The sequence below is a fragment of the Leptodactylus fuscus genome, chromosome 5, assembly GCF_031893055.1.
Source record: "Leptodactylus fuscus isolate aLepFus1 chromosome 5, aLepFus1.hap2, whole genome shotgun sequence".
In the NCBI taxonomy this organism is placed as follows: Eukaryota; Metazoa; Chordata; class Amphibia; order Anura; family Leptodactylidae; genus Leptodactylus; species Leptodactylus fuscus.
The window spans coordinates 90,254,212-90,278,540 of NC_134269.1; the positions used below are offsets into that span (position 1 = coordinate 90,254,212).

A 24,329-nucleotide genomic window follows, 5' to 3' on the forward strand; every position below is an offset into this window, starting at 1 on the left:
TGCAGTGCCATCTGGTTGTAGATGGGTTAAAAGCAGCTGGATGTGCATGACTGCTTCCAAAAACTAATTCATTTTGACAAAGCTGTGGAGGGATAGAAGAAGAGAAATAACTGCGGTGATTAACGTTGACGCTTTTCTAATTCTACCTAAAATGGGAACCTAGAGAAGAGTAAGCCCTTTGCATGCCATGTATGACCATTACTAAGCACATTATCCATCTTCTAAAAGGGTTGTTTAATCACTCAGAAGACTGGCAAAGGGAGGATACTCATTGTGTTCCCTCCCTTCAATGCAGCTGGCACAACAGACAGCATCGTGTATCCCGAAAAAGAGGGAGGAACTTAGCTCAGACCTTTACAGAAAGGCCCCGTGACCACTGATATCAACTACAGTCAACAAGGTCACCTCTTATTGTCTTACCTGGATGAATTCTCTTAAAAGAAATGCAAATATTACTTGCTGTCTGGAATTCTCAACACTTCATCTTGTCACTAGCCAAACAATGTGGCTGAAGGTCAGAGTCCTCGATTACTAGAGATGACCGTCTTCATTGGTACATGACATGAGGACGTACTGGGATTCCTTCATGACCACATCAGATACAGGGTTTAAAAAGTGAAGAATGCTGGACTTTGAGCTCAGGATGGCCGAGGTGGCGGAGGAACAGACATCTCCAGGGGCTGTGTGTCATTCGGTTATCTTCTTCTGCTCCAAAGGAATGATTGAGGGTGTGGTTGTGTTCCTCTTCATTTGGCTTCTGATTCAGGTCCTCCTCAATAAACATCAGGAAGGTGCAGATATTATTTATGCTTTTCAACTTACCATTACTATTCCTCTTCTAACTTACCAATTGTGTTATTGCTATATAAAATATATATAAAATCTGCATGTAGCAATTAAAGCATAATGATAAGATAGAAGGTGTTTTATCAGTTTTTTAATTATTTGTATGATTTTGATTCTCTTCATATTATTCCCTGATATTGTTTTTTTTCTATATATGTATTTTATTTACCATGTATCCAAATTCTGAATTGGTTTTGGCACTATGATATTTGTATATACCTTTCTGCTAGCTAGGGACAATGTGTCAAGTAATAGAGTATATTCCCTTGAAAATAACTGACTGATTAAAGTCAGATACTGCTACATTTTTAGATTTTTTATTGTAATTTCAGTATATGGGGGCAGCCATCTTTCTTTATCTGCTGTTAACAGCATTTAGCTATACAGCAACCAAATGAATGTATGAACATAGAGACTGGAGATGTTTAGTAACTTCTATGGGTAAAGTTTTTTAAGGTATGCTCTTTGAACCTGTCAATTGGAGCGGAAAGAACTGACAATTTAATTTGATTGCAGGTATTCTTAATTTCCCCCACTTGAAGATGTGATGGAAAAGGAATGACAGAACTGTGAGATTTTAACATGCTCAAACCCTTTGTTCTTAAGGCCACCAGAGTTGTCTGCAAGTAGCTTTCCCTCCTTATATCCTTATATCCTTGATGATGCATGCACACTCTGTTAGGCTGTGTGTGTGTATGTATATATATATATATATATATATGAGGAATTAAGGAGGAAAAGCCATCCAAAGTGTATAGTGAGCCTTACCCTTCATTGTAATCCTGCCTGGGATGGCAATTAGGTAACTACTGAAAAGAACAGGACGAATCTGCCTATTATGAAGCTTAGTGGTCAGAGTGCAAACTGCAAGGCTTCAGGATATTATTATTATTATTATTAGTATTATTATTGTTGTTGTTGTTGTTGTTTGTGGCATGATAAATGAAAAAATAAAATGACCCAAAATATCTTAACATAAAGGAGTTATCCACCTTTTGAAAATGGATGGCCAATTTTCTTTTTTTTTAAAATGTAGATTGTGAGCCCCATATAGGGATCACAATGTACATCCCCCCCCCACACACACCTATCAGTATGTCTTTGTAGAATGGGAGGAAATCCATGCAAACACCCATTCATAGTTAGACTGAGCATGTGTAGAGGAGTCAAGTGAGCTGTCTGAGCTTAAGGGGTGTTTATTAATTCAATCTATAGCCTTGAGCTTGAGGACTCTGTCAATGAGGGATTATCCATTCACGGTCAGTCTCTTTAAGTGCTAATCGACTGGCTTGTTAGGAAGCTATTATGAATGAAGCTATATGTGGCAGAGCCTCTATATAAATACACTCATGAGACATTAAAGGGGTATTACCATCTCAAGGATCCTATCTAAATTACTAGCTTATGAAAATTCAAGAGTTTTCCTAAATACATCTATTTTATCTATCTAGCACTGGTGACATAACTCACTTCTCTCTGGAGGGGAGGGGTGCTGAGTTCTTGTTTACACTTGCCCTCAAAACTGTTATCTCCTGCTATCAGGGTCCCAAGCAATCAGGTCAGCTAATTGCAGTTTGTGGACAAGGACAGTGTCTGTTATCTCTGTGTAAACACAAAGATAACATTGAGTTTACTACAAGTCTGTTGTCATAATCATGTAAGTGTTCTCTAAACCTGTACAATGTAATATACATCTTTGATCTGCATTATTATAGATTTCTAGTAATCATAATAAATAATTTCTCATAGTAAAGGCAATGTCTATATCTAGTGAGGTACTTCACAGTATCTTGTTCATCAAACAGTCAAAGCCTACCCACCAGCTTGCTGAAGAGTACATGAAGTGAGAAGAAGCGAGAGCAGGCAAACAGCTGAGGGAGGGAGATGGAAAAACCCCTTTAGGCTAAGGCACCATGGCAGGAAACGCAGTACTAAAGCACTGCAGAACAACCGAGCCAGGAATGCATCACAGTTCTTCCCACAGCGCTTTGAAAAGCAAGTTCACAGAGTTTTCCTCTGCTGACTTTCTGTTACCATTATATCTACGGAAAAGCCGCTGGAGTTTCCATAGATATAATTAACATGCTGTGATTTCCAAAAACGGTTTTGGAAATTGCAGTGTGTTCGCGCTGCGGATTTTAATGCAAAGTGGGCATGGCATTCGCACGCAAATCATGGCGTTTCTGGCACGTGGGGCCCTGGCCTTAATTTAATTTGGACATTTTGGAAATGTATATTTTCCACATAGTAAAATACCATCTAGTAAACAACATTGATATGGCAGATGAGTTTATATAAAGTTGAGGCATTTTATGTTGCTAAGACACCACTGTAGTATTGTGATTTTAGAAAGGGCTTCATGCCTAAAACTGTGTGGCTTTTTTAGCTCATTTTTCAATGTTAAGACATTTAACTTTTTGTTTGTTTTTTTAACAACACTTTCTCCAGTTTTGAAAAGTGTGTTGCAAAGTGGGTATGGTTACCCTGGCAAGCTGAAGATTTATAAAGGACTCGAGTAGACAGGTAGCAAATGGGGTAAATTGGGATATTTGATACATTTGGCAAAATTACAGCAATGTCATTTTCAGCATCCTCCGCCATTGTGCCAGACTTACCGATGGCAATCAGTTCTCTTTATTCTTAGACTATTAGATCAGTGACCTGATTTAGCAGAACCCCTTCACTTTTCCTTAGCACTTATAATCTCTGCCAACTTGGCTTACATAAAAGAGGACAGGTATGCGAACTCAGACCTGGCACGCACATATTATTTTTCTTTCATGGTCTGTATTATTATAGAAATTTATCATGAGTTATATGACATCTTTAAACAGGATATTGCATGTATAATTCAAATGGTACAATAATATTTGGTCAAGCTGTAAATGACAGTGCAGCAGAGTTCCCAATGGTCACACTACCAGAAATGAAAGACACTGGAGGGAATTTATTATTTGCATCTTTTTTTTTTTTTTTTAAATCATTTTACAATTATAATTATACAAACTTTTAATTGTACCATTCTCCAGTACTTTGGAGAACAAATGATATTAGCGGTAGATATTTCACATTTTGACTCATTAGTTCAGAGCACCTACTGCCATTTTTCTCCAGCCAGTTCCTATGTTTATATGTATAGTGGAGTTACTTGGCCTTGTTTCCATGATAAAGGTATGGCTTTTTGTTCACAAGTCTTCCATGAAGACTGCTTCTGGCTAAATTTCTCCGAACAGTAAATGGGTGAACCTGGGTCACCCTAGTTTCTGTCTGTTCTGAGCTGATGGTACTGCTGGACTACTCCTGAAGATGTGTCTTTCATACTCTGTACTAAGTTTTCTTGGCCAACCACTGTGTCCGTGTTCCTCAATGTTGTCTGTTTCATGGTACTTCTTCAAAAGAGCTTAAAAAGCACAACTTAACACCCAAGCCTGCTTTGAGATCGATGTTTGGCAGAGACATTGCTAATGCAGACAACAACCCCAAACATACAGCCAATGTGATTTAAGAACTATCTGCAATGTAAAGAAGACCAAGGAGTCCTTCTTTTTCAGTTATGATTTGACACAGAGCCACAAAGCGGTACAGTATGAGCCCATAGCAAATTTAGGGGATTATATTATGGGTCCATAAAATCACTAGGAATCTGTAATAAGCCCAGTAGACTTAAGATCTCATTCACAGTACATGGATCCACAGCAGTACTCATACAACTCACATGGATGGAAAAATCACAGTATACACTATTTTTTTTTTTTTTAATAAATTCTTTATTTATAACAAAATAGTACATACAAACAACAAAAGTAGACCCACAAAACAAAAGGGGGTCTAAGGCAACACAAAATAAGGCAGAGCCAAAAGCGAATTTAAACAACAATATCTAGCCAAAGGGTGCATTGAAATTAATCATCACATTCGGTCAGGCAACAAGGAAAATAGAGGGAACGGAAAACAAAAATAAAAAAAGGGGGGGGGGGGAGAAGAAGAGAAATAAGTGATTCCAGATCCAGACATGGAAGCCAGGCTACCCAGACAGCCTCAACGCAACAGGTCACGACAGAGTTGCGTGCCCTGGAAAAGGATCCAAGGCGTCCAGGCCTCCATGAAGGCAGCGCGCGCATCTCTCAAGGACGCAGTGAGATCTTCCATACAGTAAATGTCATCAACCTTGCGAATCCAGTGGCAAACAGAGGGCGGACGAGACGATTTCCAGAGCGCCGGGATGCAAGCCCGTTGATCATATGGCGCACAGCAGATCTGCGGAAAGACCACAGGGGGAGGTCCGAGAGGTGGAGCAGGTAGAGGACTGGCGTGCAGGGAAGGGGGATTTGAAAGATCTGGACGATCAACTGGTGTACACCGTCCCAGAATCCCCTCAACGCAGAACAGCTCCAAAAGGTGTGAAAAAGTGTCCCCTCCTCTGTACCGCAGCACCAACATACAGGAGAGGAGGACGGGAAGAACCTATGCAGCTTAGATGGAACATGGTACCACCTAGTGACGATCTTGTAACCCTCCTCCTGAAACCACAGTATACACTATTATCTTCAAAACCCTCCATCCTTTGTGTGATGAAATAACTCCACTTGTATATATCTTACTGAATGATGGTGTTTCTGTATGTATCATCAGTGTATTATATTGTTTATGTGTATGTACATATGTAGTGTTTGAGGCCAGACAGAAATGATGTGCCTTTGATCACAGGATCAGGTCCCCCGCTGTTTTCTTACCAGGTGTGGCCACAACATGTTCTATGAAGTAATGCCGGACATGTCAGGTTTATTGCTTTATGTGTGTCTGTCACTATCAGCAGTCAGGCATAAGAGAGGAGGGGGTTATAACTAGAGATTAACCTCAGGGGTATAAAGGTATTTAGTTTTGCCAGGTGGAGATGGGGAAGTTCCAGGTGCGGATAAGGCAGTTAATTTCTCACGTCATGAAGGAGCAGAAGGGGAGCTCTCTGGCCAGGGAGGTTTGAAATAGGAGCAAGGATAGGATACAAGCTTTTTCTGTCTTTTCTCCCTTTTATTTTACAAACTGTTTCGCTTGTTTTGTCACCTTTATATGTATTTTTATATATAAGCAATGAACTTTTGGATATTAAATCATTCAACTTAATGCTTATTCATGTATGCTCTATGAACCTTTCACCTTCTATAAGAGTGTTTGTGTCTGACTGTTACAGAGACTTATGCATTTGTGGGTTTACTACCCCATTAAAGCTAGTAGTGGTGGCAGTGTGTATGTGGAGTGTGTGGATTGTGTTGGGTGCAATTTATGCAGTCTAAGCGAAGAGTAAATGCAAGATTGAGTCAGTGGAGTGAATTAACCCCTGACATCCACACCCACGTCACATGCTAGGACAGTCTGTACATGACACTTTCTATGGACTTTTTCATGTGACTCAGGTCTAAAGGTGAAGCTGAACTCTTGTATCAGTAATTGCTGTGCTGCATCTATACTTGGCATTGTCCTATTAATATTATAAATGTGAAAGTTTGTGGGTTTGTGAGTTTGGATGTTCGGATGTTTGTTCCTCAATCACGCAAAACCCGCTCGACCGATTTGGCTGAAATTTTCCACAAACATAGTTAATACACCCGATTGCGCAATAGGCTACTTTTCATCACAATAGCGCACATACGTTTGTGCCAGGAGCCCCACAAAACCCAAACTCACACCACCATCTCTGCAATCTCACACACTTTGGACCATAGCAAGCCACAAAATTCATATTGCCCTCTCCAGCCTCGCCCCTAACCCTACACAATCACATATACATATACTTTACCACTCTGCCCCTCACCTTAACGATACTCCAGGAGGCGCTATATAATGCTCCAGAGCAGCCATGTTTGCCGACCCCCACCGCTCTGACAATCTGCGACACCGCCCACCCATGTCAATACCCCTAGGCGGTCTAATAAATGCAAAAAAAAAAGTTTAAAAAAAAGTAAAACAAATATAAAAACAAATAAAAAGGATTAAAAATTCAAATCACCCCCCTCTCCCTAGAACACATATAAAAGTAGTTAAAAACTGTGAAACACATACATGTTAGGTATCCCCGCGTCCGAAATCGCCCGCTCTACAAAGCTATAAAAATATTTTTCCTGTTCGGTAAACGCCGTAGCGGGAAAAATGGTCAAAAGTGCCAAACTGCCGTTTTTTCACTGTTTTGATTCTGATAAAAATTTGAATAAAAAGTGATCAAAGCAATAACATTTCCCAAAAATGTTAGAACTACAAAGTACACCCGACCCCGCAAAAAAAGACGCCCTATGCATCCCCGTACACGGACGTATAAAAAAGTTACGGGTGTCGGAATATGGTGACTTTTCAAAAAAAAATTTTTTAACATAGTTTTGGATTTTTTTAAGGGGTCAAAATGTAAATAAAACCATATAAATTTGGTATCCCCGAAATCATAACGAAACACAGAATACAGGGGACATGTCATTTTGGCTGCACAGTGAACGCCGTAAAACCAAAGCCCGTAAGAAAGTCGCAGAAATGCATTTTTTCTTCAAATCCACCCCATTCTGAATTTTTTCCCTGCTTCCCAATACATTATATAGAATAAATAATAGTGGCATCATGAAGAAAAATTTGTCCCAGAAAAATTAAGACTTCATATGGCTCTGAGAGCGGAGAAATAAAAAAGTTATGGGGTTTAGAAGGAGGGGAGTCAAAAACTAAAAACCACAATCACAAAAATGCCATCGGCGGGAAAGGGTTAACTTCAAATACTTCTGTCCCAAAGTCACTATGTAAAGTTTCTCACAACACCATATAGCAGCTCTAATACAAAGTAACTTCAACACAAAAGTCTCACGTATTCTCTGAATTACAGAAACAACAAGATACAAAGTTACATTGCATATCCCATCCCTTATACACACTACGAAAACCTTACCCGCGCCTGTATATACCCACTTCTACAATCACCGCAGACGAAGTCGCGGGTACCAGCTAGTAATATATAACAAGAATAGGTCGATCTTGGCAATTAAAGGTAATTTGTAAGCATTTCCCACTGTTAAGACCTATTAAGTACAGGAACCCTAAGGGTGCATTCACACTACGTTTCCTGAAGCTTATTCTGAACGTAAAACATGTTCAGAATAAGCGGCGTATAAAGCAGCTCCATTCATTTCTATGGGAGCCGGCATACGAGCGCTCCCCATAGAAATGAATGGGCTGCTTCTTTCACTGCGAGCAGTCCCATTGAAGTGAATGGGAAGTGCCGGCGTGTACGGCTCGGCATGAGCAGAGCTTGCTGAGCCGAGCCGGTTACAACATCATTGAAAATAATCTCTGCATTTATTAGGGCATAACTGATACAAAGAATATGCTATGGAGCGTTTTAAGGAACTCCCTGCTAACAAACATGCTAATAGCCCAAATCTTTTCTGCAGCCATGACTTATAGAGATGGCATTCACCCATGGCACAGAAGTAGGTTAAATACTTATGTAAACCAGTATTATTCTTTAGTTCTAAAGTACAGACAACTGATGAACAATCCAGAAAATTTAGAAAATTATCCTACAATCATTAATAATCTATGATATCATTTGGTTATCACTATTATATTATTCTGTGGGTTTGGCATATATACACTTACTGTATACATACCTAGACAAAACCATCAATGCAGCAGAATTATTGCCTAAAAATGGAAATTGTTTTTCCTGTTAACTCCTTTCCACTGTTTCTGTTTGCATTTTAGATTTTGTTTTCTTATCAGCAAACCTGGAGATTAACGTGTTATATTTTCCATGACCAGAATCTGAACTCTTAACTTTAAACTAAGCGTTTAAGGAATGCACATTATTGGGCGACACATTGTACATATCATTACACAACATACAGTATTGTCCAAAGGTTTTGGGCAGGGGTGGAACAAACGCTGCAAAATAAGGCTAAGCTCATATCTGCAGAAACCGCCTGAAATCGTTAAAGGAAAAAGTCCTGCACGGAGGACTTCTCTGGTTTCCACTCCCTGGATTCGACGATAGAATATGAGGTCTGCCGATGTCCACATGTGACTGCTGTTTTAGCGATCTGATTCTCTGTCATTCCGGTCCCCTGGTGGACCCAAATAACAGATAGCTATGCAGACCCCAGAGTTTAATAATTGGAGACCAAGGGGGGGGGGGATACCAACATAAAAAACACTGTCACTTACCTATCCCCAGCTCCTCTGAAGTCCTCAGTGGTGTCGGCCATCTTCAATGATGTCTGGACGTCACATGATCCGGGACGCAGGCCTGGGTCATATGACGTCAGGCACGTCACACACTAGGCCCGAAGCCTGTCTGGAGTGCGGAGAGGTAAGTAACAGTATTTTTTATGTTCTCTTACCTCTTCTGGGCCTCTGATCAGTATACTTGGGGGTCTGAGAAGACACCTGAGTATAGTAATAGTGTTTGTGGGGCCCATGGTGTCACTTACCGATCCCGGCCCCTGCCAGGATCAGTAAGTTAATAGGTCCTGTTACCGGCTGGAGTAACTCCAGCCGGTAATGGCCTATTAAGAAAAAATAAAAACTGCCGCAGTAGTGGCTACCCCGGTAATTCCGCCACTGATAGGTCATCAATATCATAAAGGTGTATAAACCCATTTAATAGTTTGCTGCACTGGCATCTTAATAATTGCAGAACATCTTGGGCCACCACAACATAACTCTAAGATAGCTAGGACATGGTTTACATTTCAGCTACAATTTATGAAAGTATTTTTGGACTTTCCTTCCACTTTTCTTCAAAATGCTATGAGAGGTGGAGATTGAAAAAAGTGGTAATTTATTTTTGCGAAATAGTAGGCACCAAGTGCGCCACTTTTACAACACAATTCTGGCACGCACCCAGTAGTAAATTTGCTCTACTGTCCTAGAATGTAGGGCCAGAACATAAGTTAGATGACACGCGGCCACATACCGGTAATTATGTTTGACTATTTTGGGGGGATTTTTTACTTGTCCATGATGCATTGTAGGTAAGAAGTGTTTCTAGGCAGCTGTAGACCAAAACGGCTACAACATAGAAGAGTATACAGACCAATAAATGCTGTTACTATCATCGTCACCTGCAAAGCAATGTCATGACCTTGACAGTCATAGATTGTTATATGAAAGGAAAAAGTAACATAAGAGAAAACTATTGTTGTACCTCTATTTCATTTGGATTTAATTCTAATTCTTTTGCTCAGTCCACTTGCAGGTGCTGCTGGGAGCGGGTCTGGCCCTTCTGTGCTTCTGTCTACTGCTCGGATGCGCCATCTGTTGGCACAAAAGCCGCAAACAACAATCTTCAACTAGCACTGATGGTGGGGACAAAGGCTATACACAGCAATGTAACACGGACATGGAATTATCGGACAGTCCTGCAAAGTCTATTAATGTTGATATGCATCAAAAGTATCAAACTCTAGACATCACTCCTAAAGGTGGGGGTGAAGGATTATCTCCAGCCCAGCAAGGACTGAACTGCATATCTGATAGGAACCATCATCTTAGAGCATCTCTGCCCAGCCTCTACCACCTTTCTTCTAAGACTAAGCGGGCTTTGAAGCGTAGGAGCACAGTTATGGGGGGATGTTCATTAGATGGAGATCGTGCCAGGCTGGTGAGTGTGCCACAGTCTCGCACTGACCCCAGTGGTCTGTCTTCCATTAAACAAAAGTCTCAGATACTTGTGCACTTTACTGTATGTTACTCATTGGATGACAAAACATTAACTGTTTCAGTCACTGGTTTTTCCAATCTGCCAAAGAGATTGTATCAGAAAAGAGACTCATTTGTTAAGGCCTACCTCCTACCTGGATTTAAGGAGCCACACCCTGGGCAAATAGAGGACTCAGATGGAGTTCAAAACTTTACTTTTTTTGGATATAATCCAGAGGATCTGAAGGACAAAACCCTGAGGCTAGCAGTTTATGCCCGCGACAAAAGCTCATTGAGGGAAGGCTTCATTGGGGAAGTGCTTTTTTCCTGTGCTAGTTTGGACTGCTACTCTCAGCCCACACTAAGCTTTACGAAAGAGTTGTCAATTACCAAAGCTAAGCTAAAGAAGGTCAGTGTTGCTACTAATTCTATGTAAAATATTGTACACTTTACATTTTTGTTATATTTTCATTTGCTATACTATCTATTGCCAAAAAGATATGGCGGTGAGATATAAAATACCTATTTAGCTCTAGTTACACAAGTTGCAGTATATGCACATTGTATTTCTGAAATGTTTAAAGGGGTTGTCTTATCACTGCAAACTCTTTATGAAGTTAAAGGGGCTCTATCATTGGGAAAAGTAATTTTTAACTAAACATATACTTGCATAGCCTTTAGAAAGGCTATTCCACACCTACCTTTTGAATGTAAATCCCCCCCAGTAGTTTGTGAATGAGCCCGCTTTTATTAATATGCTAATTAGCCTCCACAAAGCATCAGAAATGTCAGCGAGCACTCTCTCCGCTGTGTCTGTGCGAGAGCAGGGAGGCTGCTGCTGCTGCTGATAACTCATCAGCCTTCCCTTGTCTCACACATAGCAGAGAGCGTGTTCGCTGAGACTTCCGGTGCTCGTTGCTGGCTGATTGGCATACTAATAAAAGCAGGCTCATTCAAAAACTACTGAGGGCATTAACATACAAAAGGTAGGCGTGGAATAGTCTTTCTAAGGGGGCCTTCACACGGAGTAACACCGGGCGTGTATCACAGCCGTACACACCGGCATTACGGCAGACTGCCAAACACTTCCAATTCACTTCAATGGGAGCGCTCGTAAACGCCGCTGTTACGAGCGCTCCCATTGAAGTGAGTGGGAAGTGTTCAGCAGTCTGCCGTAACGCTGGCGTATACGGCTGTGATACACGCCCGGCGTTACTCCGCGTGAATGCCCCCTTAAGGCTATGCAAGTATGCGCATAGTTAAAAATGAGTTTTCCTAATGATAGAATCCCTTTAAGCCATTTTGACTTTCTGAAACTCTTGATCAGCCATTATCCCAAAGAGAAGATGCGTCCTGACAAGAAGGCCTACAGTTAACAGTTAATTCATAGTATAGCAAATAGACAACTATTAAAACCCTCGGCACCCCAGGTTCATCTGTCCTACCGACACTACTGCATATCAAGCATAAACAAATAAAAACACATTTTCAATGCAACCTTAAGGCCAAGGCCATACATAGCGGGCTGCAGCCAAAAAGCTCTGAAGGAATAACCACAGCAGAAACGCATCATGCCCGCATCTATTGCTCACAGAAAGTCTGCAGAGCTTTCTTCTGCAGACTTTCTGCTTAAATCATACCTATTGGAAAACCGTCAGCATTTGCTCAATGGTTTTGGAAATCGCAGCGTTTTCGCTACAAGTATTTTTCTGCAATTCCCATCAGCTATTCATGGACTCTAAAATGCCGCATTTTTGCCACATTGTTTCTTCCACGGCCAAACCAGGGCGTTTACGCCACGTGTGGCTATGGCCTGAATCGATGAAGTAAAGCTGTAGGCAAAACTTAAAGGGGCTCTATCAACAAAATTATGCTAATAGAGCCCCACATATGCGTGAATAGCCTTTAAAAAGGCTATTCAGGCACCGTAAATGTTATATTAAACCCCCGTCCCATTTTTAAATAAAAGCATTAAAACATATATGCAAAGATTACCTGAACGTGGACAATGGGCGGGGATGCACGGTGCGACGTCCGCTTTGGGCACGCCTGCCTCTTCTGTCTTCTTGTAGTGACGCCCTCTGGTTCCGTGTCTTCTTCCATCTTCTTGTCTTCAAATCCCGCGCCTGCGTAGTAGCGCTTCCCTCCAGAGCGCTACTGCGCAGACTCACTCGCCATTTTACTTAATGGCAGTTCGCGAGTGTACTGCGCAGTAGTGCGTGCGTGGGTGCGTTCTATTCGAAACGGCAGTTTCTAATAGTTTTCGCTCATCTTTAGTGACTAGCAATGAGTTCAGATCTAAATCTCGTTGAACACCTGGGAGACATCTTAATGTTACTGTTGGGAGAAGGCACCCCTCACATATGAGACCTGGAGCAGTTTGCACAAGTAGAGGGGTCCAAAATTCCAGTTGAGAGGTGTAAAAAGCGTGTTGATGGTTATAGAAAGTAATTTATTTCAGTTATTTTTTCCAAAAGGTGTGCAAATGAATATTAAGTTGAGGGTGCCAGTAATTTTGTTCACCCATTTTTGGAGTTTTGTGTGAAATTATATAATTTTCACTTTTTTTTCCGTTTTTTTTTTTTGTGTGTGTGTGTTCCAGGCACTGCTGGAAAAACTGTGTTTTATTTTTGTCTGTAGTGCTTTTCATAGAAAGTCTGCAGAGGTTTCCAATATCGACAATCTATCCCTATTAGGGGGCATTCACATGGAGTTTTTGTGCACTGATTCTGATGTGAATTTCAATGGGTTCCGAGCGGAAAACGGAACCCATTGAAATCAATGGGAGGCTTTTTTTTCCCACACAGATTCTGACGCGGATTCTGCATCAGAATCTGCACCAAAATACGTGCGAATGAACCCTTATACCTATAGGGAAACAACCAGTGTTTCCGTAGGTATAATTGACATGCTGCGATTTACAAAAATGTGACAGTTTTGGAAATTGCAGCATTTTTGCTGCTCGTATATTTCTGCAATGTGTGGATGGGATCCGCTTTCCAGTGACTGTAAAAACTGCGGTGCTTTCTGCTCATGGGGCCCCGGCCTAAGAGTCCAGGCATACCAAACATGAACCTGTAAATTAGTTTTTGTACAACTAAATTAACAACCTGGCTTAATTAATAACCTGCACCCTGGCCTGTGTAATTGGAATTACCAGACACATAACAAGACATAACCAATATAATGAATGAAAACCTTAATAAGACACAACAACGAATAAATTCATAACTACACATTACAATATACACATAAGTCATCACAAACCGCATAAAGCTTTGTTATATCAGGAACCTTTGGGTGGCATCTAACCTGGTCTCTATTAGGCTAAGTTCACATTGGATTTTTTTGGTCCGGAACCTGAAGCAGAGGCCGCCTCAGTTTCCAGATCAAAAAACGGTTAGCCGCGACTGAATGTCGGTGCACTGCATGTCTGTTCTTTTTTTCCGGGAGTCGGAACAAACTGCTCCCGGAAAAAAGACCTGACTGGTCAGGATTTTGAGGTGAATTCGACCTTAAAATCCCGACCGAAAAACCCCATGTGAAATTACCCTTACATTCTGTGGCATAATACTAAGTATAGCTATTTGATTTGCATGCAGTGGCATAACTAGGAATGGCGGGGCCCTGTGGCAAACCTTTGACATGAGCCCCCCCCCCAATGCCGAAGACCTCGACCAACCCCCCCCACCGCATTCCTGTGCGCACTATTATGCCCCATAGTTGCCCCTGCACACAGCATTATACCACATAGTGGCCCCATCACACAGTATTATGCTCCATTGTGGACACCCATTAACAATTATTATACTCTGGGGTCTTTTCAGACCCCAGAGACCCCAGAGTATAATAATCGGAGACCGAGAGGGGGATACAAACATAAACACTGTTACTTACCTATCCCTGCGCTCCCCGCTGGGACGTCATGTGACCGGGGGCCTGCGTCGCGACGCATAAGAAAGCAGGCCCCAGTCATGTGACGTCTGAGACGTCACACAAGTAGGCCCCGAAGCCTTCGCGGAGCGTGGAGAGGTAAGTAACACTGTTATGTTCGCTTACCTCTCCCGGGCCTCCGGTCATTATACGCGGGGGTCTGAAAAGACCCCTGAGTATAATAATGATGATTGTGGGGCCCGCGGTGCCACTTACCGAGTATAATAATCGGAGACCGAGGGGGGATACCAACATAAAAAACACTGTCACTTACCCATCCCCGGCTCCTCTGCAGTCCTCAGTGGTGTCGGCCATCTTCAATAATGTCTGGACATCACATGATCTGGGATGCAGGCCTGGGACATGTGACGTCAGGCACATCACAAAACTAGGCCCAAAGCCTGTCTGGAGTGCGGAGAGGTAAGTAACACTGTTTTTTATGTTCTCTCCCGGGCCTCCGATCATTATACTTGGGGGGTCTGAGAAGGCACCTGAGTATAGTAATAGTGTTTGTGGGGCCCCTGCCAGAATCGGTAAGTAAGTAGGGCCTGTTACCGGCTGGAGCTACGTCCTAGTGGAAAAAAAAAACAAAACAGCGGTAGTGGCTGTCACCGTGCCACCTGATGTCCCCGGCCCTGTGGCAGCTGCCTCCGCTGCTTCCCCGGTAGTTACACCACTGTTTGCATATATCCTACTGGGGTGGATTTTTAATATGTATGTGTTGTGTAATTAATATAAATAAAAGTTTATATTTTATAAGAGATAAAGCTCTATTGTTGTTTTCAGCTTAAGTATATTTAGGGAGAGTTCTTACGTTATAAAAGGTCGGTTATTGGTAGTAACATTGGCTTAGTTGTTCATCTTTTACTTGTAGCTCCAAGAGAACAGAAGGGACACTGAGCAAAACTTATATAGTAGCAAACTAAATCCTCAATTAAAGAGGATAGCCCGAAACGCGGTGTATTAGAGATGAGCGAGTAGTGTTCGATCGAGTAGGTGTTCGATCGAATACTACGGTATTCGAAATACTCGTACTCGATCAAACACTACTAGCTGTTCGAAGTTTAAGGTTCGATGCATTCTGCCAATCAACGCTGGTTCTTCTCTTACCTTTAGATGTCTTCTCCGTGCAGCGTCCCCACGATGTCTTCCGGCTGGAATTCACTCTGCCTAGGCATCCGACCTAGGCAGAGCCGACTGCGCATGCGCGGGCATGCCCTCGCATGCGCAGTCGGCTCTGCTCAGGCGTCGGGCCGGGCAGAGCCGACCGCACATGCGCATTCGGCTCTGCTTAGGCCCCGATGCCTAGGCAGAGTGAATTCCAGCCGGAAGACGCTGCAGGGCGCTACACCGGGAGAAGACTTCAAGGGGAATCCAGCCCGACCGTCACTCGTGGACTTGGTAAGTATAATTTTATCGAATGTTGCCTACCCCTGTAACGAGCATTTCCCCCCATAGACTATAATGGGGTTCGAAAACCGTTCGAACAGCCGAACAGTGTGCGGCTGTTCGAATCGGATTTCGAACCTCTGACATTTTAGTGTTCGCTCATCTATATGGTGTATCCATTAGCGTAATGCCTTTATTGTTCCAATAAACTTTTTCATTCCACTTTGACCTGAGAGCACTGTCATCACTGCTCCTTCTTCCTTCCATCTTTTACTTGTAGTACATCCACATGGATCTTGGATTACTCAGTAAGCAAATCATTGATATATTTCTTTTTCTTTTAATTGTTGAAGAATGTGTGGTTGTATCTTACTGTAACTTATGTTATAATAAACCTATTGATGGTATATTATGTACTGCAAAGTATATGGCAAATCTGGAAATAGGTATACAGTACAACTATGAACTGTGATCTGAATGTACTATGCTATAGGTGTTAACACTTTGTAACCTGTGTATGTCAACAGAGTTTGAGCACTTTGGACATTGTTTCACCTACAACATCCAATACCAAGTCACCAGGACAGATATTGATCCTTCTGCAGCACCAAGTGTTAGCCAATCGTATCAAAGTGATGGTACAGAAGGCAAAGAATTTGGGCAAACTAACTCGTATTCCTGGGGCTCCTGGTAAGATGTCAGTAACAAAAAAAAAAAAAAGAAAAAAAGAATGCACAGTATTGATTCACGAAACAACAATTTTACCACATTGAAATTAATTATGATAAATATTATTATTTTGTATTTCACTTGTTTTATTAATCCCCACTTGTAGATCACTTTGTCAGCATTCGGTTGATCCAGGAGAGCCAAGTGATGGATAATAAAGAGACCCGGACAGGCTCAGGCTCCAATCCAGTTTGGAATGCCCCGTTCCTATTTGATGTACCTCTTGAACTTATGCAGAGTCCATATCTGCACCTAGAATTTTTAGTCATGCAGGTAAGTTGTAAAATATTACCTTTCTATAGAAATTCAGAAATTAACATAATACTTGTATAAGTATATTAGTTATTTTGGGAACTTGATAAAGAATAACTAAGACAACTCTGATCCAAATACCAGGTTGTACTAATGTTGCATAATTTGAGAGGTTGGGGTGCTCCAAGCCATTTTTTTTGTCACCTGCAGAAGCTTAAGATAAAAAAAACTTTAATAGGGTGCATAAAAAAACACTATGGGAAAAACTACAGAGGAAACAAACCGTGTTTTTTCCTATAGTGCTTTTCAGAGAAAGTCTGCAATTTTCCTCTACGAACTTTCTGCTTCTATTATACCTATGTGAAAAATAACAGCGTTACTGTAGATGTAACTGACATGCTGTGATTTATGAAAATGCAAGCATTTTTGAAATGGCAGCATTTCTGCTGCAGATTTTTTTTCTACTACATCTCAGATGTAACAGAGTTGAGCGCACAGCTTTGCTATACCTGAGATGTAGCAGAGCTGTGTGCTCATCTCTGCTACATCTGAGATCTAGCAGAGCTGTGTGCTCATCTCTGCTACACCTGAGATGTAGTAGAGCTGTGCGCTCAACTCTGCTATACCTGAGATGTAGCAGAGCTGTGCGATCAACTCTGCTACATCTGACATGTAGTAGAGCTGTGCGCTCAACTCTGCTATACCTGAGATGTAGCAGAGCTGTGCACTCAACTCTGCTACATCTGAGATGTAGTAGAGCTGTGCGTTCAACTCTGCTACATCTCAGATGTAGTAGAGCTGTGTGCTCAACTCGGCTACACCTGAGTTCGGACCACAATGGAGACTGCTGTGGACCGATCTTAGACTCCGCCTCCTCACAGATGAGCCTCCGGCAGAACCAGCGTTAATTGGCCAAAGCTGTACACTGTATGGCATTCGGCCAATCAATGCTGGTCAATGCATTCCTATGTGAAAAAGGCAGCTCCCGCATAACGCAAGCTGCCAGGGATCCCGACTAGCATATATTTGGCTGCCACGAGATGTGCTTGCAGGTGAAGTTTGAAAGTGATGAAACCTTGCCAGCCAGAGCTAAATGCGAAAGTAAGTTCAATGCAAACACATCATGGAAGCGCACCATATGCTAGTCAGGAAGGCTGGCAGCTTGCGGTATGGGGGAGCTGACTTTTTCCCATAGGAATGCATTGGCCGTACTCTTGCATGTATCTCAGGCTGGCAAGGAAGGTATATAGAGCCCCAAAGAGCTGTTTGAGTAAGATTCCTACCTAAATAAAGCTAATTCCTAGCTAACTATGCCATTACATCTATCCCTGTCTAGTTCACGGTCTCATATGAACAGAATCTGAAATTCTCTATTCGTATAAAGTGGAGGTCTCCTGATTTAGCCAGCCAATCACTTTTTTCGATGCCTACGTTTTCCTAATTCCTATCCCACCTCCCCTGCAGTGTTATTGGAGTAAAAAAAGCGCCAGGGAAGGTGGGAGGGGAAACAAATTTTTACTGCATTTGCCGCGTGGTATTCGATTGGAATGGAATATCTCGAACAGCCTGATATTCGATCAAATACCAATTTGATCGTACGCTGTTCGCTCATCTTTAGTTATCATGTCATTTTAACACAGAGTGAATGTCAGAAAAAAACCACAAAAAGCAGCTACAGAATTGTAGGGTTTTTTTCACGCAGTCCCTTGAAAATGTAAGTAAAAGTTAAACAGAATGTTACAGAATGTACAGCTCATCAAGCACAAAATAAGCCATAAAATGTTGGAAAAATAAAAACGTTATGGACTTTGTCGGTAGACAATAAAAAAATGTCAAGGCTACTTTAGCCTGTACGTATAGGAGTCTGCAACTGTCTTTACTATAATACAATACAATAATACTATAGTATAATAAATAGTGCATTCTGTGCTCACTTTCTAGGGACGAATTTACAACCGTGCTCGTATTCTTGGGCGTGTGGTGATTGGTGGTGCTGGTACCTCTGAAGCGGGCATAGCTCACTGGCAGGAGATGTGTAACAAAGCACCAGTGGAGTGCTCCCGTTGGCACACACTACAGTTAGATGTCTTGTAACATGTTTATTGGAATCTGGAGATGCAGAAAAACGACGACATGACCTGCCGATTGTGTGCAATGGGGCAAAGCAAGTGAAGTAAAGTTATATAAAGATCTTAGTAGGCAAAACAAGCTGAAAACTCATGATTTTATATATCAAGGCATATTGTATATATTTGTATGTCTGGGAACCACAAGATGGCACACTGGAAAAGACAGAGACACTGGTAATGGTATATAAATGTCCAGCATTTCCAGAAGGAGTGCCTACACATAAGTACAACTGCCTTATACCATAATGTGAAAAAAAAGGCAAATGTCCAAGAAATTCACCTAATTATAGTCAATGGGAACCATTTAAATATGGATGCAGCAATTTCCCTTTTCAGATACTTTCCTTACTTGCCTTTATTATGGGAGTCTTGAATATTCCAGAAGAGTAGGAATGCGTAATTCTGTACGTTACATATCTGTATTCTCTGTACAATGTCTATAAAATAATGTAACAACATAATACATTGAGGTTGTCTACAGCAACATATTTTCTTGAAGGACTGCACATGACCTTGAAAATCTCACAGTCATGACCTGGACAATTCCTGTACAATCATTGTCATTACAGCCCGTAATGTCCTCTACAAAGTCATCCAAAGTGTGAAATGAAGTGGTCAAATGGATCAATAACTTATGTGAATAAAGACTGTAAGTGATAAATACTTGTTCTGCTTTCATACATCCATTTCACTGTGATCTGTCAGTCACTCACAGGTAAGGTTCCACATAGACAGTTACTACTATACATCTATGCAAAGGAGTCTGTCAAATGACTCCTGGTGCTCGAGAGGACACTTAAATGTGGTCATATATATATTTGTGTCCCTTCAGAGCATCCGAAATTAAGAGAAAAGCAATTTTATTGTGACATGCAAAATAAACAGCAAGTGCCATTTTGTCAAGTTTTTTTCGGTCTCGTCTACTAACCTTGGCCAACTCCTTCTCCTCCCTTAGGCCTAATGAACATAACCTAGAGTGCAGGCCAAGGCTCTCCCAAGTGAGCGTCCAATGGTCTGTATCCTGGTCCATGTTATTGAAACAGAATGGATCAGAAAGCCCCCATAAAGGTGCATGCACTTGGATGACACTACGAATGTCATCCAAGTGCATTCTCCTGTAAAATCGTCCCCCACCTTGGACGGCCTAACTCTGACTGACACAACTAGTTTGTTCAGATCTCCTTTTTTCTGGGGCTACATGGTGGCTCAGTGGTTAGCACTGCAGCCCTTCAGCGCTGGGGTCCTGGTGTTCAAATCCTGCCAAGCGCAAAAAACCATCTGCAAGGAGTTTGTATGTTCTCCCTGTTTTTGCATGGATTTCCATCCCATATTCCCAAAAAAAAAGACATACTGATGGGTGGGTTGGGAAAGTACATTGAGAGCTCTATGTGGGGCTCACAATCTACAGGAAAAAAAAAAATCTCCTCTTTTCTGACCGTAGTGCAAGATATGAAAATGAGGAAGTCAGAAAAAGTTAGTAGTGTCAATCAAAGCAGAGAGGAAGGCTTAAGAAAATATTACCAGACAAGACAGACCTGGTGCAATTACTGGCAATGGGACCATCCCAATGGCGATCGTCAACTAATATGTAAACAGCAACAAAGTTATTTAACTAAATAATTTAAAGAGTTAATGTTTTCCTTTTCTTGTTGGCTAATATAGTAAACCAGATGCCTGAATTTTGCCTCAAAGTCTTTTAATATTTTTTTTTACCAATTATTATCATGTGAACTAGTAGACTGTTGGCCATTTAATGCAGTTTAGAGATACAAATAGTTCAGGCTAGGTTTACTAGGAGTCAGGATCTGCTCTGTAAAAAGGTTGCATAATTATTAGTGGCCAGTCCAAGGGCTATGCTCTATACAGTGTAGGTACGTTTGGCCCACTGGGGTACCAGTGAATCTCCGGTGAGCAGCTTTAGGAGGCCCTCCATTATTATTATTTTTTTTATTTAAAAGAGGAGCACCATTTTTTTTAAATCAGCCTACCTATTGGGTTATTACTAGAGATGAGCGAACAGTGTTCTATCGAACTCATGTTCGATCGGATATTAGGCTGTTCGGCATGTTCGAATCGAATCGAACACCGCGTGGTAAAGTGCGCCATTACTCGATTCCCCTCCCACCTTCCCTGGCGCCTTTTTTGCTCCAATAACAGCGCTGGGTAGGTGGGACAGGAACTACGACACCGGTGACGTTGAAAAAAGTAGGCAAAACCCATTGGCTGCCGAAAACATGTGACCTCTAATTTAAAAGAACAGCGACGCCCAGCTTCGCGTCATTCTGAGCTTGCAATTCACCGAGGACGGAGGTTTCCGTCCAGCTAGCTAGGGCTTAGATTCTGGGTAGGCAGGGACAGGCTAGGATAGGAAGGAGAAGACAACCAACAGCTCTTGTAAGAGCTAAATTCCAGGGAGAAGCTTGTCAGTGTAACGTGGCACTGACGGGCTCAATCGCCGCAACCCAGCTTTCCCAGGATCCTGAATGGAATACACTGTCAGTGTATTCCCGTATACCCGATATATACCCCGATACCCGTTCCAACGGTGTGCCCCCCCACCTTCACCCCAGAAATACCCTGCAAGTCCCCTAGCAATAGAATTGGGGCTATATACACCCACAATTTTTACTACTGGTATACAGTGCCATTGTCTGACTGGGAATTCAAAGAATATATTGGGAATACAAATACCCTCATTTCTTGCTACTGCCATATAGTGCCAGTTTCTGACTGGTAATTCAAAGAATATATTGGGGTTACGTGCACCCACAATTTTTACTACTGGTATACAGTGCCATTGTCTGACTGGGAATTCAAAGAATATATTGGGAATACAAATACCCTCATTTCTTGCTACTGCCATATAGTGCCAGTGTCTGACTGGGAATTCAAAGAATATATTGGGGTTACGTGCACCCACAATTTTTACTACTGGTATACAGTGCCATTGTCTGACTGGGAATTCAAAGAGTATATTGGGAATACAAATACCCTCATTTCTTGCTACTGCCATATAGTGCCAGTTTCTGACTGGGAATTCAAAGAATATATTGGGGTTACGTGCACCCACAATTTTTACTACTGGTATACAGTGCCATTGTCTGACTGGGAATTCAAAGAATATATTGGGGTTATAAATACCCTCATTTCTTGCTACTGCCATATAGTGCCAGTTTCTGACTGGGAATTCAAAGAATATATTGGGGTTACGTGCACCCACAATTTTTACTACTGGTATACAGTGCCATTGTCTGACTGGGAATTCAAAGAGTATATTGGGAATACAAATACCCTCATTTCTTGCTACTGCCATATAGTGCCAGTTTCTGACTGGGAATTCAAAGAATATATTGGGGTTACGTGCACCCACAATTTTTACTACTGGTATACAGTGCCATTGTCTGACTGGGAATTCAAAGAGTATATTGGGAATACAAATACCCTCATTTCTTGCTACTGCCATATAGTGCCAGTTTCTGACTGGGAATTCAAAGAATATATTGGGGTTACGTGCACCCACAATTTTTACTACTGGTATACAGTGCCATTGTCTGACTGGGAATTCAAAGAATATATTGGGGTTATAAATACCCTCATTTCTTGCTACTGCCATATAGTGCCAGTTTCTGACTGGGAATTCAAAGAATATATTGGGGTTACGTGCACCCACAATTTTTACTACTGGTATACAGTGCCATTGTCTGACTGGGAATTCAAAGAATATATTGGGGTTATAAATACCCTCATTTCTTGCTACTGCCATATAGTGCCAGTTTCTGACTGGTAATTCAAAGAATATATTGGGGTTACGTGCACCCACAATTTTTACTACTGGTATACAGTGCCATTGTCTGACTGGGAATTCAAAGAGTATATTGGGAATACAAATACCCTCATTTCTTGCTACTGCCATATAGTGCCAGTGTCTGACTGGGAATTCAAAGAATATATTGGGGTTACGTGCACCCACAATTTTTACTACTGGTATACAGTGCCATTGTCTGACTGGGAATTCAAAGAGTATATTGGGAATACAAATACCCTCATTTCTTGCTACTGCCATATAGTGCCAGTTTCTGACTGGGAATTCAAAGAATATATTGGGGTTACGTGCACCCACAATTTTTACTACTGGTATACAGTGCCATTGTCTGACTGGGAATTCAAAGAATATATTGGGGTTATAAATACCCTCATTTCTTGCTACTGCCATATAGTGCCAGTTTCTGACTGGTAATTCAAAGAATATATTGGGGTTACGTGCACCCACAATTTTTACTACTGGTATACAGTGCCATTGTCTGACTGGGAATTCAAAGAGTATATTGGGAATACAAATACCCTCATTTCTTGCTACTGCCATATAGTGCCAGTGTCTGACTGGGAATTCAAAGAATATATTGGGGTTACGTGCACCCACAATTTTTACTACTGGTATACAGTGCCATTGTCTGACTGGGAATTCAAAGAGTATATTGGGAATACAAATACCCTCATTTCTTGCTACTGCCATATAGTGCCAGTGTCTGACTGGGAATTCAAAGAATATATTGGGGTTACGTGCACCCACAATTTTTACTACTGGTATACAGTGCCATTGTCTGACTGGGAATTCAAAGAGTATATTGGGAATACAAATACCCTCATTTCTTGCTACTGCCATATAGTGCCAGTTTCTGACTGGGAATTCAAAGAATATATTGGGGTTACGTGCACCCACAATTTTTACTACTGGTATACAGTGCCATTGTCTGACTGGGAATTCAAAGAGTATATTGGGAATACAAATACCCTCATTTCTTGCTACTGCCATATAGTGCCAGTTTCTGACTGGGAATTCAAAGAATATATTGGGGTTACGTGCACCCACAATTTTTACTACTGGTATACAGTGCCATTGTCTGACTGGGAATTCAAAGAGTATATTGGGAATACAAATACCCTCATTTCTTGCTACTGCCATATAGTGCCAGTTTCTGACTGGGAATTCAAAGAATATATTGGGGTTACGTGCACCCACAATTTTTACTACTGGTATACAGTGCCATTGTCTGACTGGGAATTCAAAGAATATATTGGGGTTATAAATACCCTCATTTCTTGCTACTGCCATATAGTGCCAGTTTCTGACTGGGAATTCAAAGAATATATTGGGGTTACGTGCACCCACAATTTTTACTACTGGTATACAGTGCCATTGTCTGACTGGGAATTCAAAGAATATATTGGGGTTATAAATACCCTCATTTCTTGCTACTGCCATATAGTGCCAGTTTCTGACTGGTAATTCAAAGAATATATTGGGGTTACGTGCACCCACAATTTTTACTACTGGTATACAGTGCCATTGTCTGACTGGGAATTCAAAGAGTATATTGGGAA

The 24,329-nt window shown here is 41.5% G+C and overlaps 1 protein-coding gene across 1 annotated transcript; it reads left to right on the top strand.

The window, feature by feature from the left end:
• The first annotated feature begins 246 nt into the window (after positions 1-246).
• Positions 247-19,108, top strand: LOC142204904 (synaptotagmin-11-like). Its single transcript, XM_075276229.1, has 5 exons — positions 247-791; positions 10,062-10,924; positions 16,365-16,527; positions 16,673-16,839; positions 18,760-19,108. Exons 1-5 carry the CDS (start codon positions 623-625, stop codon positions 18,910-18,912), a joined length of 1,515 nt encoding a protein of 504 aa, XP_075132330.1. The 5' UTR covers positions 247-622; the 3' UTR covers positions 18,913-19,108.
• The last annotated feature ends 5,221 nt before the right edge of the window (positions 19,109-24,329 follow it).